At 46.2% G+C, this 15,941-nt stretch overlaps 2 protein-coding genes across 3 annotated transcripts in view; one reads left to right on the forward strand and one right to left on the reverse strand.

The window, feature by feature from the left end:
* The window catches only part of peli3 (pellino E3 ubiquitin protein ligase family member 3), a 22,519-nt gene extending 19,968 nt beyond the window's left edge, over positions 1 to 2,551 (forward strand). For both annotated transcript variants that reach the window (XM_068308126.1, XM_068308125.1), the window contains 2 exons: positions 1,231 to 1,419; positions 1,831 to 2,551. In XM_068308126.1, the coding sequence (XP_068164227.1) occupies positions 1,231 to 1,419; positions 1,831 to 2,430 (789 nt within the window). In that variant the 3' untranslated portion in view covers positions 2,431 to 2,551. The remainder of the gene's footprint in view (positions 1 to 1,230; positions 1,420 to 1,830) is intronic.
* A 1,299-nt stretch (positions 2,552 to 3,850) lies between these two features.
* rab1ba (zRAB1B, member RAS oncogene family a) lies at positions 3,851 to 15,659 on the reverse strand. Its single transcript, XM_068307585.1, has 6 exons — positions 15,408 to 15,659; positions 12,441 to 12,513; positions 12,245 to 12,340; positions 10,702 to 10,797; positions 9,697 to 9,828; positions 3,851 to 8,205 (listed from the first exon to the last, which is right to left on the reverse strand). The coding sequence occupies exons 1-6, from the start codon at positions 15,419 to 15,421 to the stop codon at positions 8,011 to 8,013; spliced, it is 606 nt and encodes a 201-aa protein (XP_068163686.1). The 5' UTR covers positions 15,422 to 15,659; the 3' UTR covers positions 3,851 to 8,010.
* Between the last annotated feature and the right edge of the window lie 282 nt (positions 15,660 to 15,941).

The following is a 15,941-nucleotide window of genomic DNA, read 5'->3' on the forward strand; positions in this document are numbered from 1 at the left end:
ATATATCATAAGAAACAGGAGCTTCCAAACCAAAGGGGGCGCTGCAGCAGGTGGTCTGAAACGAGACACCCTGGTACCTCCTGGACCAATAAGAGCTTCACATGAGAGACTCATCAGGACCAACAACCAGGCCAGCAGGCAGGGATAGAGTGTCACACACACACACACACACACACACACACACACACACACACACAGACACACACACACACACACACACACACACACACACACACACACACACACACACACACACACACACACACAGACACACAGACACACAGACACACAGACACAAACACACACAACACACACACACACACACACACACACACACACACACACACACACACACACACACACACAGACACACACAGATACACACACCGGTTCACAAACATCCAGCAGTAGATCCAGATGGATGGATGATGGATGGATGATGGATGGATGATGGATGGATGATGGATGGATGATGGATGGATGATGGATGGATGATGGATGGATGATGGATGGTTCTTCTGACTGCTGCTAATGTCTCCTGTGTCTTTGCTGGGTCACACTGAACCATCTCAGAGGTGTTTCTGTTTCCATTAGAGGTAGTTTGAAATTACACAACACATCCTGTCTTCCTCTCAGGGAGGGGTGTATTCTTCCTCTCAGGGAGGGGTGTATTCTTCCTCTCAGGGAGGGGTGTATTCTTCCTCTCAGGGAGGGGTGTATTCTTCCTCTCAGGGAGGGGTGTATTCTTCCTCTCAGGGAGGGGTGTATTCTTCCTCTCAGGGAGGGGTGTATTCTTCCTCTCAGGGAGGGGTGTATTCTTCCTCTCAGGGAGGGGTGTATTCTTCCTCTCAAGGAGGGGTGTATTCTTCCTCTCAGGGAGGGGTGTATTGGGTGTATTCTGAGGTGTCGGTTCATTTCTGTGCTCAGCAGTCAGTCTAAGCTGAGCTAAGTAGAACCACAGAGTTACCCCTGACATCCACCCCCACCATCATCCCTCTGCCCCCCTCCATCCCCCCATGTTAACGTCTGCCTACCCTGTGTGTGTGTGTGTGTGTGTGTGTGTGTGTGTGTGTGTGTGTCTCTGTGTGTGTGTGTGTGTGTTTGTGTGTGTGTCTGTCTGTGTGTGTCTGTGTGTGTATGTGTGTGTGTGTCTGTGTGTGTGTCTGTGTGTGTGTGTGTGTGTGTGTGTGTGTGTGTGTGTGTGTGTGTGTGTGTGTGTGTGTGTGTCAGGAGAGAGCAGCTAAGTGGAGGACGTCTGACGGGCTGATGGACGGTCTGACCACCAACGGGGTTCTGGTGATGCACCCCGCAGGAGAGTTTGTGTCTGAACCGGCTCCGGGCGTCTGGAGGGAGATCTCCGTCTGCGGAAACGTTTTTGCCCTGAGGGAGACTCGTTCTGCCCAGCAGAGGGGCAAACTGGTAAGATGGGGGGTCGTGTGTTTGCCCCAGACTGTCTCTACTTGACGACATTAATATTCACTGATTTTCCTTCCTGGATGAAGCTTCTTGATCTTCACAGCAAAACGCTGTCGTATCTTCACCTGAAGAAGAGACGTCTCTGAACCCCCCCACAGCTGGATGGATTCATGTGTCTTGGAACAGGAAAGGTTTCCCCAGAACCACTTTTCATTTTGGGGGGGCTGCTCCTTTAACTGATGCTTTAATGATGTTTCAAAGAAGCTGCATCCAGTCGATGGTTGTCACCTGAGTGAACCCTAACCCCCCCAGCATCAGTCCCATGATGTGGTTGAACTGAAGAGGAATTCCATTTCTTTCTGCCGGTCCAGCACTGGGAGCTGACCCCCCCCCCCCTTTCTGTCTCCTCTCCAGGTTGAAAATGAGTCCAACACGCTCCAGGACGGTTCTCTGATCGATCTCTGTGGGGCCACCCTGCTGTGGAGGACCCCCGCTGGGCTGCGCCACACCCCCACCCTGAAGCAGCTGGAGTCCCTCCGTCAGGAGCTGAACGCGGCCCGCCCCCAGTGTCCCGTGGGCTTCAACACGCTGGCGTTCCCCAGCCTGGCCCAGCGGGAGATCGTGGACAAGAAGCAGCCGTGGGTCTACGTCAACTGTGGCCACGTCCACGGCTACCACAACTGGGGCTACCGCAAAGACAAGGGGCCCCCCGGCCACGGGGGCACGGTCCCCACCAACACGGGGGAGAGGGAGTGTCCCATGTGCCGGCGGGTGGGCCCCTACGTGCCACTGTGGCTGGGCTGTGAGGGGGGATTGTACCTCGACGCCGGGCCGCCCACTCACGCGTTCTGCCCCTGCGGTCACGTATGTTCAGAAAAGACAGCGGGGGGGTGGAGTCAGATCCCCTTACCCCACGGCACCCACGCCTTCCATGCTGCCTGCCCCTTCTGTGGCACCTGGTTGACGGGGGAGCAGGGCCACATCAAACTCATCTTCCAGGGCCCCGTTGACTGAAGGCTGGTTCCAGTCAGAGAACAGTGGTGGATTGTGGGTAAACACTTTGAACAGGACTGTTAACGTGATGCAATAGTTGATTGCCAAGGTTTCCAATGGAATGAGGAGAGTATGTAAATAAATGGTGATGACATGATCATGGCGTGAACTTTTGTTCTCCAGTTCAAAGACATACCATAATATCATTTTTATTTAAATTTTATCCAACAAGCTGAGTGGTCAATCCAACTTCCTGTTGGCAACAGCTGTACTGTTAATTATTAATGATTAATCATAACTATTTGATTAAAAAAAAGTAGAATTACATATTATTTCTTTCAAAATATTAAAGCCTGGTAGTCGTTTTAAAAAAACTTTTAGAAATAAAGAAAGATGTCATTCAGTTTTGTTTTTTTCACTTTTGCTTATCGCTCAATAGTTTTCTTTGCCTTTAGTTTGTATTTTCTCCTGTGGACGCTGCACCAAGCTGAACCTTCTTCACACACAGATTTTTTGTAATTTGTGTGGCGAAATTTGTCATAATTTTGTCTTGGGTGCTGACATTTAGCGCTGCAGGGAGAGGTATGTCGACCAATCAGGGCCCGCCTTTACGAAGCCAGACAGCAAAGATCTGAGGTCAGGGTGTCCAGCAGGAGGCAGCGGCGCAGCCATGGTCCTGATAGCAGGAACACACGGTGAACTCGAGTTCGCAATAGAGACATTAGCTCTGAAACTGTTGTTAACCTGTTCTAAATAGCTCAGTGATCCTTGTGACCTTTTCTCTAGCGCCACCATCAGGACAAAGAAATACTATCGGAGCTCGGAGCTCCTGGGACGTCGAAGAGACAAACAGCATGAAGATCCTGTCTGAACTGTATCTTTACTTCTCTAGACTCCTGCCTTGAGGAGTCTGTGCTCGTCTATTTTAAGAACAGCTAACCCCCAGAAACATGTCAAACCCACACGTCACATTCTGCAGCTTGTTCACCATAAACCCAACGTCCAGGGCCCCAAAGATCCAAAGTGAAGAAAAAGGTTTTAATTATTTACACCCCGTTCTAAGATGAAGCCACCAGCATTAATGTGGGCGAGGCCGGGAAGTCTGGTTCCTTTGGATTCAAAACCATTTTCCAAAACCATCAGTTGTTGTACATTTCACTTACCATGAATTGATTCCTTGAAGAGAAAATGCCGTATTTTATTTACCCGGTAGAACTAATAAAACAGTGCATGTTCACTGGGATGAGGTAAATATGTACAGACAAGGATGAATGAGGCCAGCTTGTCATCTCTACTGCTGTAAAGCTGCAAATTGGTTGTTCTAGATTCATCATTTCAAAGGCATGGTACCGGTTCAGTACTGTAGAACCTGTACAGAACCCAGAGTCGACAAGGTTTTCTAATGGACACCAAAGTCATAAAAACACAAAGACACACAGGATTAAGCATTTTTATAAAATGAAACTCATAATCTTTTTCACAGTCCTGAAGCATTCATTATATGTCAGCTTACAAAATCTCTCATATTTAATTATCAATATTGTGTGTGTGTGTGTGTGTGTGTGTGTGTATAACAATATTGTGTGTGTACAGAAAAAAACAGAGCTCAACCTGGTGCAACTAACTAGTGAGTGTCTTCATTCATCCCCTGATCAGAGCTGAATAAGTGTCAGTGACTTGGACCCCCCCCCCCAACCCGAACACATACAAACAGTGAACTAGAGGGAAAGTCAAGTGTTGTTTCATCAGAACACATTCATAAGAAAAAATCCCCCCTGCATGTATTTAACCCAACATCAGAGCCCCGCCCTACCCAGTGTCCCCCCATACGTCCTCCAGAACACACCATAACATTCAATGTATACATAAAACTCAGCAGGATATCAAGACTAAATATAAAGATTTAACAGAGGACATCGGTTGTTCAAACGGTACAACGTCCCGTACACGTGTGACTAGTAGTGTAAGCGTGTTCTGCCCCTACATGGTAGGACCGGCGTGTTCCCAGGTGGGCAACATGTGGAAACAGCTGAGGAATGTTCCATTTAACCCCGTCCTACTCCACACACACACACACACACACACACACACACACACACACACACACACACACACACACACACACACACACACACACACACACACACACACACACACACACTGCTGTTTCCTTCTTCATCCCTTTACATCTTCCAGCCCACATTCTAGTTCAGCTCAGAGAGAAGAGGCTGGAGAGCGGACGAGCCCCAGCATCAGCGTCAGACCCTTTATTCTGATCGCACTGAGCCCCTGACGCCTCCACGACGGAAGGGTCATGACCCCAGCCTGAGGTGACACACCTGAAATGCTGACTGGTAGCTCATGCAGAAAGGAGATTCTCCGATCAGACTGGAGGGGCATCGGGGCTTCTGAACATTTTACCACCTGCAGTGATGTGGACTGATGGGGGGGAGAGTTGGGAGTTCATATCCGGTCAGAAAACCAAGACCAGTCAGTCCCTGAACCTCCAGACATCCCAAACACAACACTGGTGATACAACAGACAAAGACCACACAAAGGCCCCTCATGCTACACAGGTACAGTCTGTTCATTCCTTTAAGTGTCACTCCACCTCAAACATTACCACAACAAAGTCTGGATTTCTGGGTAAGAGTAAAAAGTTCAGTTCGGAGAGAGACGGTCTCACAGACGTACGGCGGTGCAGAGACTCCCCTTAAAGACAAGGTTTGTCTTTTACTAACATTCCATCCAGTTTCCCAGGAATCCCTGCTGAGCGCTCACACAACCCAACTTTGACCCTAACATGAGCAACGCTCAGAGCTCCAGGGACGCCAAACACCTCACACCTGTCTGTTCGCTCCAACTGACGGAACTCACGACGCCTGGGTCCGATCAACCCGGTAGGTAAACTGTGTCAGGAGGGAAGCTGTTAGCTCCACACTGTTCCTCTCAAATAAGAAGCGCCAGCTACCAGACCTCAGTCCAGTACTGGAATAGTGTCTACTCATTCTGTTGATAGAACAGGAAAACGTCAGGTTTGATAAAAATGTGTGTACTTCATAGTGTTTGTAATGAATGTTTAACAAGGCAGGAAGATGGATGAGCTTCATGAGGCAGACTTCACCTGTGATGCAACTGAAACACGGCTCAACTTTACAATGGAAGAAGAAATAAGCCTCAGAATAAGTTGTGTACTCTGATCAAGTATCTAACTACACATTTGTGTACTACTGTTTGTGTGACAGCAAACTGACTTCTTCCTGAGGTCTCCATTGACAGGACGTTTTAGACTGTTGGGTTGGTACTGATGAACAGCCTCCAGCAGTAAACTAAACTGGATTTACTTCTGAACAGAAGGATTCTTATTGTGAGTTGGATGTGCAGTGATCCAGTTATTTTTTAATTGATCAATCACTCTGACTTTTAAACATTCAGGTCAAAACTCCTCCAGATTCTAACAAAGCCAAAGAAGTCGATTTCAAAAGGTGTCAGTTTTTTTCATGGATATGAAGGAATATCACCACATCAGCCATCAACAGAATTATGCTACAAGCTATTATATCAACCTTTGAAATCCACCCTCAAAATAACATATAAAAGTCAACAATAACATTTCTAATATGTGTAAACTTCCAGAAACAGATAATCAATTATACCTAACAAAGTCTTTGAAGACTCACGTCTACAGGATGTCTTTTACGTGAAGACGTCTGGTAGGAACCAGAGAAAAGACAAATGTCCACACGGGACAGAAGTATGTTTGAAGAAGAGGACAAGGAAAGAGAGGTCGATCTCAGGGAGGAAACAGCAACCAGACCCCCCCCGCCAAAAACACACACACCGCATCTCCACCTCGGCTTCCTCTGCAAACAACCAAGACAAGAGTCAACGACCAAGAACCCCCTGACCCACCCCCTGACCCACGGGTTACTAGTTGTACCGTCATCTCCTTCAGACGCATCATGAAGCCTCCACAGTAATCAGTCAGTGAAGACCAATGCAGAATATCCACAATTGCTTGTTTGTAAGTGCCCCCCCCCAGACTTGTCGTGCTCCTTCATGTCTTCTCAGTACATTAACATACTAGAATGTGATTGCATCTTGCCTCTATCCCCACCTCCACTCCCCCGTCTCGTCGGTGAGCAGCCGGTGGTTCTGCTCTCTGGTAACTCCGCGTTAGAAGCTAACAGCAGTTTGTTGCTGCACCCACACACACACACACACACACACACACACACACACACACACACACACACACACACACACACAAACACACACACACATTTGTTCTGGTCTGAAGTTACCGGTCCCAACACAAAGAAGGTCGAGCGTCTGACTTTTTAACCCACATTCTTTGGCAGAATGGCAGGAATTTCAATCCCCACAAGGCTTTTCTCTTCTGGACCTGACATCTTTCAACAAATTGATTCTGGCCATTGACTGTTTACCATTCTAGACTTTCTGGTTCCTGAGAACCTCATTTCAGCTCAGCTTCACCCTTTGATCAGTAGTACAGAGGAACTTCAGTTCTGAGGTTAGTCAGACGCTGAGTGGAATTCATACAGAACCGTTCGTAGCTACAATACAGGTGATCTCAGTACACCTGTTAAACATGTAAATGATATGGAAGAAAACAGAGTGAGACTCTAAGCTGAGGAAGAGGACGGCTGGAGGAAGAGGACTCACCTTTTCCTACTAGGGCCAGTTTTAGCTGATGGTTTTAGACACAGACTGGGATACGGAGCAGAGGAACTGGTGCCAGATTGAAACCGAAATGTTTCTGAACTAGCATGAACCGGTTAGTCCAGGTCATAAACTGAGGCTCTTAAAATGTGGACAGTGCTGTGTGGTGAAGATGAAAACTTCTTTGATTAATTTTGTGTTTGCTGAGGAGACAAACTGTCACCTTTTTCTGTAATCCTTTAACAAAGTCTATAAAATTTAAGATTTTCAAAGATAAAGTTGGTACCAACCCAGAAGCAATGCCTGTTCGGCTTTGGAAGAGAAACCAAACGTGCTCTAAAGACCACAAACTGCTGCCGATGGGTCACTATTAGCTGCTGATGTACAGAAACCCAAGTCTGGGGTTAATAAGTCTGGGCTGGGGTAGCCATAAGCAGGTTCAGCAGACAGACACAGCCTGAGGACTTTAGTGTTTAGCCAAAAAGCTTGAATTTCATCTGGAACCTCTGATTCACTAGATCAATACCAATAACTAGATCAATACCAATCACTAGATCAATACCAATCACTGGATCAATACCAATCACTAGATCAATACCAATCACCAGATCAATACCAATCACTGGATCAATACCAATCACTAGATCAATACCAATCACTAGATCAATACCAATCTTCCTCCGTGTATGGTTTTTGATTTTCCCTGGGTGAAAGTTGCCTCAGTGTCCACAGTTTAGTTGTGTGTTTTGCCAACCACCCCCCGATCTCCAGAGAGGCCGATGAAAGGGGACAAGGGTGTTTACAGGGTGTCATGACAGAAAGGTGGTGTGTGGGAGGGGTGGACACAAAGGGAGGACAGGGGGGAGAGAGTGGAGCAGATGGACCTGATGGTCATGATGCTGAGGGCGAGGGGCCCTCTAACAGCAGCCCCCTCCAGACTGCCTGACAGGGGTGCTGTCAATCTTTAAGTTGGGTTTGTCGGAGCCGGCTGTGGCCCCGGGGCCCATGCGCTTCTTGATCTCGGCGGCCATCGTCATGAAGGCCTGCTCCACGTTGGTGGCGTTCTTGGCGCTCGTCTCCAGGAAGGGGATGGCCAAAGAGTCAGCAAACTCCTGTCCGCAAAGGAGGTAATTCATTGAGAAGAAAGCACCATGAAAACCCACCAGACACACAAGAAGTGAGGTGTGAGCACCAACAGCGGTGGCTTCAAATGTGAACATTTAAGATTTCATCCAGGGTTTCCCAAACATTCATTCACACACATGAAGAAACACACAAATCAAGACAGAAAATAAACAGATGGAAATGTGGATACAGCTGAGCGCCGCTGTGTTAGAGTTTACCCCGGTGGATGAGAGGGTCGCCTCCCTATGCCTTCAGGCTGTGGGGGGGGGGGGGGGTGCATATGCACCGAATAATAGCTTGGCGTATTTGGCCTTCTTGGGGTCCCTAAATAGGGTCCTTGATGGGATCCCTGTAGGGGACTCCATTGTTCTCCTGGGGGACCTCAATGCAGATGTCGGCAATGATGGAGACACTTGGAGGGGTGTGATTGGGAAGAATGGCCTCCCTGATCTAAACCCGAACGATGTTATGTTGTTGGAATTCTGTGCTACACAGATGGTTCATAACTAACACCATGTTTGAACACAAGGATGCTCATAAGTGTACCTGGTATCAGAGCACCCTGGGTCGGAGGTCAATGATTGATCTTGTGATCGTATCATCTGACATCCGACCGTGTGTTTTGGATACTCGGGTGAAGAGAGGGGCAGAGCTGTCAACTGATCACCACCTGGTGGTGAGTTGGGTCCGTTGGTGGGGGGGGGGGCTTTGGGTAGGCCTGGTAAGCCCAAACGAGTAGTGCCTCAGATTGAGGAGGAACAATGCGTGTTCCGTCCGGGTTGTGGAACAACGGACCAGGTCTTTACTCTCCCAGGGATCCTGGAAGGGGCTTGGGAGTCTGTCCATCCAGTCTACATGTGGAGGGATTATATCTCAACACTGGCCCGGGAACGCCTTGTGACCCCACAGTCAGAGGGGGGGACAGGGAAGTCTGGGGCTTCTTGTTGAAGCTGCTGCCCACGCGACCCGACTAAAGATAAGCGGATGAAGATGGATGGATGGTGTCATGCAGGTCTTCTTGTGCCACTTACTGTATAGCTTTAAGTACATATGTATTGGTCTAGTGTTATTTGGTACCTGATTGGTTTAAACCTTTTAGCGGTGGGATGCATGTGGAGGAGGCTACATCATTAGGAACATGTTTGGACTACACACAACTCGCCTGCTCTTATTTTTGGTACAAATGCTGGGTGAAAAACTCCAAAACGTGAGTTGTATTGTAGAAAAACCTCCTGGAGAGAAAGAAACAGGTGAACAGCTGTGTGTCACAGGAGGTCAAACTCCAGAGGAGCTGATTCTGTGTTTTATTTTCCAAATACAACATTCACCTGTAATTTCCACTTCAATATTATCCTGATAAAGTCAGTGTCGTTTTCTCTGTGTCCCTCATTTCGGACACCGTGTCCGGACTCTTACAGGATTGTGGCTGCCGATAGTGAACCATGTTGAACCCATGACACTATGAACAGCAGACATACCTTGGCCGTTGTGTAGTCCACGACTTTCTTAGTGGTCAGGTCACACTTGTTGCCCACCAGAAGCTTGTTAACATTTTCACTGGCGTAGCGGTCGATTTCCTGAAGCCACTGCTTGACGTTGTTGTAGGACTCCTGAACAACAACAGTGTCCGCATGACATAGACCACTTTGCCAGCTTTATAACAACAGCCCTGTGACTTAAGTGCACAAGTCCTCCGACACACATAAGGATGAAGCAGTAAAATATTATTCACACCTACACGATCACATAAAATCCAATACTGAGACCCTATAATAGTAATTTCTTCTGTAAATAAGGTGTTATTTTGTCACAATTAAGTATAACCACATGATAACTGACTCTTCCCACTAACTTCCCACTCTCATAATTCATATGAGAGTGGGGGGGGTGGCAGTGGCTCAGTGGTAAAGCGGGCGGCAGAGCGGGTCATCCTATGATATAAGATCGGCGGTTCGATTCCCGCTCCCGCCCCCCCAAAAATACCCGGAGGTGAGCTGACAGTGGGAGGTGTCAGCTCATCTCCGGAGCACTGCCGAGGCACCCTTGAGCAAGGTGCCGTCCCCTTTACAAATTGCTCATTTGAGGCGCACCAAGAAGGAGCTGCCTGCCACTCTACCTCCCCTGCATGCCTACAGGCCCCCCTGTGTGTGTGTGTGATACAGGGGCCTGTACTCACAAATATATATATATGCATGCGTTTGTAATCAGTAGCTAGAGTGTGCGTTCTTAATTTCCCTTCGGGGATCAAACCAGTATATAAAATTAAATTAAAAATTTTTAAAAAATTAATTATGTCCTAACACAGCTGTCTAAAACCCAAATTCACAATTATGAATGAGGTTTGGGGCCAGAACAAGTTTTTTTGATGGAATTTGACCCATCAGTTGTGAAATTCTGTAGCCTATGAAATGTGAATCTGTGTGCTAGAGAATACACTTTCTAGACATCAACGTCACAGAACCAATGGGACTGATCTCACCCACCTGATCGGTCACATCGTATACGACTATGATGCCGTGGGCCCCCCGGTAGTAACTGGACGTGATGGTCCGAAACCTCTCCTGACCCGCAGTGTCCCACTGGGAGAGAGCAGAGGACCAACAAGAAAACACAGCATGGGATAAACGATTAAAAGTGATCAAAACACAACACAAATTCAGTGCATCTGAATGATCTATTCTCTTTTAAACTCTTGTGAAAAACAGTAAAGTCACATAATACTAATTTATCAATGAGAAGCAGTAGAAGATAAAACCTCATGCAGTGGAAATTTCAATTGTTGAAATCAGCTCTATAATGATTTAATATAAATTTGGCGCTTCTGCTGTTGTTCAGTGTCATTCACAAATGCAGCTCATATTTTTAATAAAATTGCAGAGAAAGGTGTATTTTATTTCCCAGCTACCAGTTATTTGTCTTCATTTAATCATAAAATGATTCAGAATCAAGTGTTACACAAGCATAGTGGCTGAATGTAATAATTATATTTTATATTTATTTTAAACTACTGTTTACAATCCCACCTCCAAAAGCATGCGCCTCAGGTTGATTGGCCGGTCCCAAATTGACCATAGGAGTGAGTGTGTGAGTGAATGCTTTGTTTGTTTCTATGTGGCTCCGCGGTGCACTGGCGTCGTGCCCGGAGTGTCCCCCGCCTCACGCCCTGGGACTGCCAGGATAGGCACTGGCTACCCCGCGACCTGCGTTAGCGGATTAAGCGGGTTGGAAAATGACTGACTGACTGTTTACAATCTCACAAGTGACATATTTGATGAAATTGAAGTTTTGTCCTAAAGATGTTTCTTGTAATTGGTTTCTTTTACTTACATCTTTTTAAATTGTTTTTGCCAAATTTGAACTTTAATTTTCAGTCAGTCAGCTTCTTTTTCTCCTTGTCAAAGAATTTGCAAAACATCTCTGAATGAATTCCTTACATTTACCGACAAAAATGTGGTGATTCAACCCTGATACTAAAAAGCTGTGATGCTGCGAAACACAAAGCACCATGACTGTAAACGAGATAGAATGTGATGTCGTGTTTTCCATTGGATACCTAGTATATTTAAAGGAACATCCAGCTGTTCACAAGCAAGGATGAGGTGAGGTTCACAACTGAAAATACACGACAGCTGAAAGGATGTTATTTACTGCGTAGGCTGAGGAAGACTTCAAAAACTGAATCCTGCCTTTATATTTCACACTGGCTTTTATTTACTGGATCTGGTTTAATGTTTGTGAAGTTAGGGGAAGTGTTTACATTTTAGACGTCCAAGGTAGGGTTAAAGAAGTAAAATACAAAGGACTTTCTTGGATCAAACTGTCAGTAGAGTGAAAACTCTGCCGACGTCCATCAATTTTGGAAATCATTTTGTTTAACTGACATTGATCCAGCAGTGCATTCAAAAAACAGAAAACCCAGTAAAAAAGAAAAACATAAAGAAACATAAAAAGTCATGCAGATACACATACAGTGTGTGTGTGTGTGTGTGTGTGTGTGTGTGTGTGTGTGTGTGTGTGTGTACTTACAATCTGCAGTTTGATGGTCTTGCCATCCAGCTCAATGGTGCGGATCTTGAAGTCCACGCCGATGGTGCTGATGTAGCTCTCTGTGTAGGTGTCATCCTGTGTGTGTGTGGGGGGGGGGGGGCAGAACCGGGTCAGAAGAACTGTTTGGTGACAAGAAGAACACTTTGCTGCTGAAGACATTTAAAGGAGGACTCACAGCAAAGCGCAGCAGAAGACACGACTTTCCTACTCCAGAATCTCCGATGAGCAGCAGCTTGAACAGGTAGTCACTGAAAGACAGACACCAGGTCATAACGGTGCTGCTCAGTGGTGCATTGTGGGACATTAGCCCCTTTTAGACAGCCTGTCAACAGCAGGACTGTTCTATTTTTGTTCTGCGTCAGTGTAACAAAGGCTTAATAGTAGTGTAAAGCACAAAGGACTGAAAACAGAGTTCACGTATCGTCACATATAAACAGAAACTGATTCTTATTCTCACATCGACATCCAGGTTTCAGGATCGTGTCAATCTGTAAGGTAAGGAGATAACACCCCAGAACCCCCAGTTTAAAATCAGGATTTACTGGGCCATCATTTTTCTGCTAACTTCAGTATTTAGATCTGATCAGATTACACTCTGAACTGCCTTGGGAATCTTTTTTTTTTTTGAGGTAACTTTCAGAGAATCAGAAGTTTATTATTCTCCAGATAATGATGTTGTTATATTAAATATTTAAGGTAGAGAACTGACCTAAATATTTATCTAGAAGTCCTTAAACGATCAAGCAGTCAGCTTGAATTGGAGAGAATATTTCATTATGTTGGAGCCACACAATCATTATAACAACCTGTAATTTAACAGCAGGTTGTTACAAATTCTAGTGACTTCTTTCCTTTTGAGCAGCAACCAAATGTCACTCTGCTCATCTGACCACTAATAATTAGTAACATAATACACTGTAAACACCGGAAACAAATCACTTTCACAACTGTGAGCAGAGCAACACCCCAGAATAAAGTGGAGAAGTTGAAATGAATCCTGGAGACATTTCCTCTCCAACATGAAAACAACACAACAGGAAGTTGACGCACAGTGCAGACAGCTGTAGAGAATTGCCCAATACCGCTGCTATTCCTGTTAATGACAGCTGAGACCTGACGCTGGACAAGCTGACAGCATCTAATTACAACTGAAGGATAGTTCTACATGTTTACAGCTTATGTTTATGATGATATCCAGACCCCTCCCACTGTCAGCTCACCTCAGGTGTTTTGATCGGGAGCGGAATCGAACCGCCGATCTCAAAACATTGGACGACCCACTCTACCGCTGAGCCACCCCCCCCAACTTGTGTAGTCATTAAAGAGTCATTTAACTTACAACGTGGTGGCACATTAAAACTATACAGCAAATCATTGCTTACAACCTCTACATGAATGTATTTGGATGAATAAGCAGCTCAGAAAACTGTAGAGTCTACAGGTGAAGAAGACATCGGTGTGTCTGTAGAAACACACCGGGGGCACAGACTGTTGTGGGTGTGTGTGTGGGGGGGCACAGACTGTTGTGGGTGTGTGTGTGGGGGGGGGGCACAGACTGTTGCGGGTGTGTGTGTGTGTGTGTGGGGCACAGACTGTTGTGGGTGTGGGGGGGCACAGACTGTTGTGTGTGTGTGTGTGGGGGGGCACAGACTGTTGTGGGTGTGTGGGTGTGGGGGGGCACAGACTGTTGTGGGTGTGTGTGTGGGGGGGCACAGACTGTTGTGTGTGTGTGTGGGGGGGGGGCACAGACTGTTGTGGGTGTGTGGGTGTGGGGGGGCACAGACTGTTGTGGGTGTGTGGGGGGCACAGACTGCCTTTGGTGTGGGGGGGGGCACAGATTGCCTTTGGTGTGGGGGGGGTCTTCAGAGACACTCAGGCCCCGTCCACACGATGACGGATTTTTTTAAAAACGCAACTTTTTAAAAACGCATCGAAAACGATTCGCGTCCACGTGAGTGTTTTCAAAAAAATCTCCGTCCACACGTAAACGCAGCAGTGCGTTTTGAAGACGGCTATAAGCATGACAAACCATGTGGTGGCAGTATTGAGTCAAATTTTATCCATAAGGAATCCTCCGTGTTTTGTTGTCACAACACACGGACCCATAAATATGACGTCACAGAGGTTTTCGTCGCAGGAAAGACGTCAGCGTTTTTAAAAAGTTGCGGATATGCCGTCCACACGACAACGCAGACCCAGCGTTTTTAAAGAAATCCACCTCGGCCAGCGTTTTTAAAAAGTTGCGTTTTCGTTCCGGACATCTGCGTTGTCGTGTGGACGGAAGGCGTAAACTTGCGTTTTCAAAAAATCTGTCATCGTGTGGACGGGGCCTCAGGCTGAGCTGTCCGTGGGAAGCGGCGGTCTGTCCTGACGGTAGTGGAAGTAGCCTAGCATCGTTCTCAGCAACGGATCCGATATTTGATCCATGATTCTAATGTGATTCTAAAGTGATTGTAGTGTGATTCTACTGTATTTCTAGTGTGATTCTAAAGTGATTGTAGTGTGTTCTAATGTGATTCTACTGTATTTCTAGTGTGATTCTAATGTGATTGTAATGTATTTCTAGTGTGATTCCAGAGTAATTCTAATGTGATTCTAGTGTGATTCTAATGCACACCACGGTGACCTTTAATGATGGAACACATTCCTTGTGACATGAAGTCACTATTCAGGGTTCATAGACCACTATTCAGGCTTATAGACTCACTATTAAGGGCTCATAGACTATTCAGAGTTAATAGACTCACTATTCAGGGTTCATAGGCTCACTATTCAGGGTTCATAGACTAATCAGGGTTATTGAATCACTATTCAGGGTTCATAGACTATTCAGGGTTATAGACTTACTATTCAGGGTTCATAGACTATTCAGGGTTATAGACTTACTATTCAGGGTTCATAGACTAATCAGGGTTATTGACTCACTATTCAGGGTTCATAGACTATTCAGGGTTATAGACTCACTATTCAGGGTTCATAGACTATTCAGGGTTATAGACTAATCAGGGTTATTAACTCACTATTCAGGGTTCATAGACTATTCAGAGTTAATAGACTCACTATTCAGGGTTCATAGGCTCACTATTCAGGGTTATTGACTCACTATTCAGGGTTCATAGACTATTCAGGGTTATAGACTTACTATTCAGGGTTCATGGCTCCACTCGGATGTTCTTCCTTCCACCACGACAGAAGCCGATGACTCGTCGGTCCGGTGTCCGAGGCGCTCCGGCGGCTGTTGTCCCGTTCTGGTGGCTGTTTCCTGGTCGTTCCGCTGAGTAACACCTTTATTATTCCATAAATACTTTAATAATTACACACATTTGTCTTTCTGCTCAGGTTAGGTTCTCTTTCTCTCCTTTCCAGCTTCCTGAGTCTGCTGCTCGATAAAGGATCAAGATGGCTGCGCAGGTCCGGTAGTGACGTCAGATGACGTGTCACTGCGCCCAGGCAGACGCCTATTAGAAGGTCAACAGTGCCGGGATTTGTAGTTTACTTACTTACTTGTAGTTTACTATCGATATAAGACGCTTCCGTCATAGTTAGCTGTTCTGTTGTCTGTTAAATATGCGAACATGGCGGGAGAGGCTAAAAAACATGTAAACACGCTTTTCCTCAAAAACGCAGGTGAAAGGACTGAGATCTTTGTTCTTAATGTTTTTCAGACAAATGCGAA

Source organism: Antennarius striatus, chromosome 23 (genome assembly GCF_040054535.1).
Source record: "Antennarius striatus isolate MH-2024 chromosome 23, ASM4005453v1, whole genome shotgun sequence".
NCBI lineage: Eukaryota > Metazoa > Chordata > Actinopteri > Lophiiformes > Antennariidae > Antennarius > Antennarius striatus.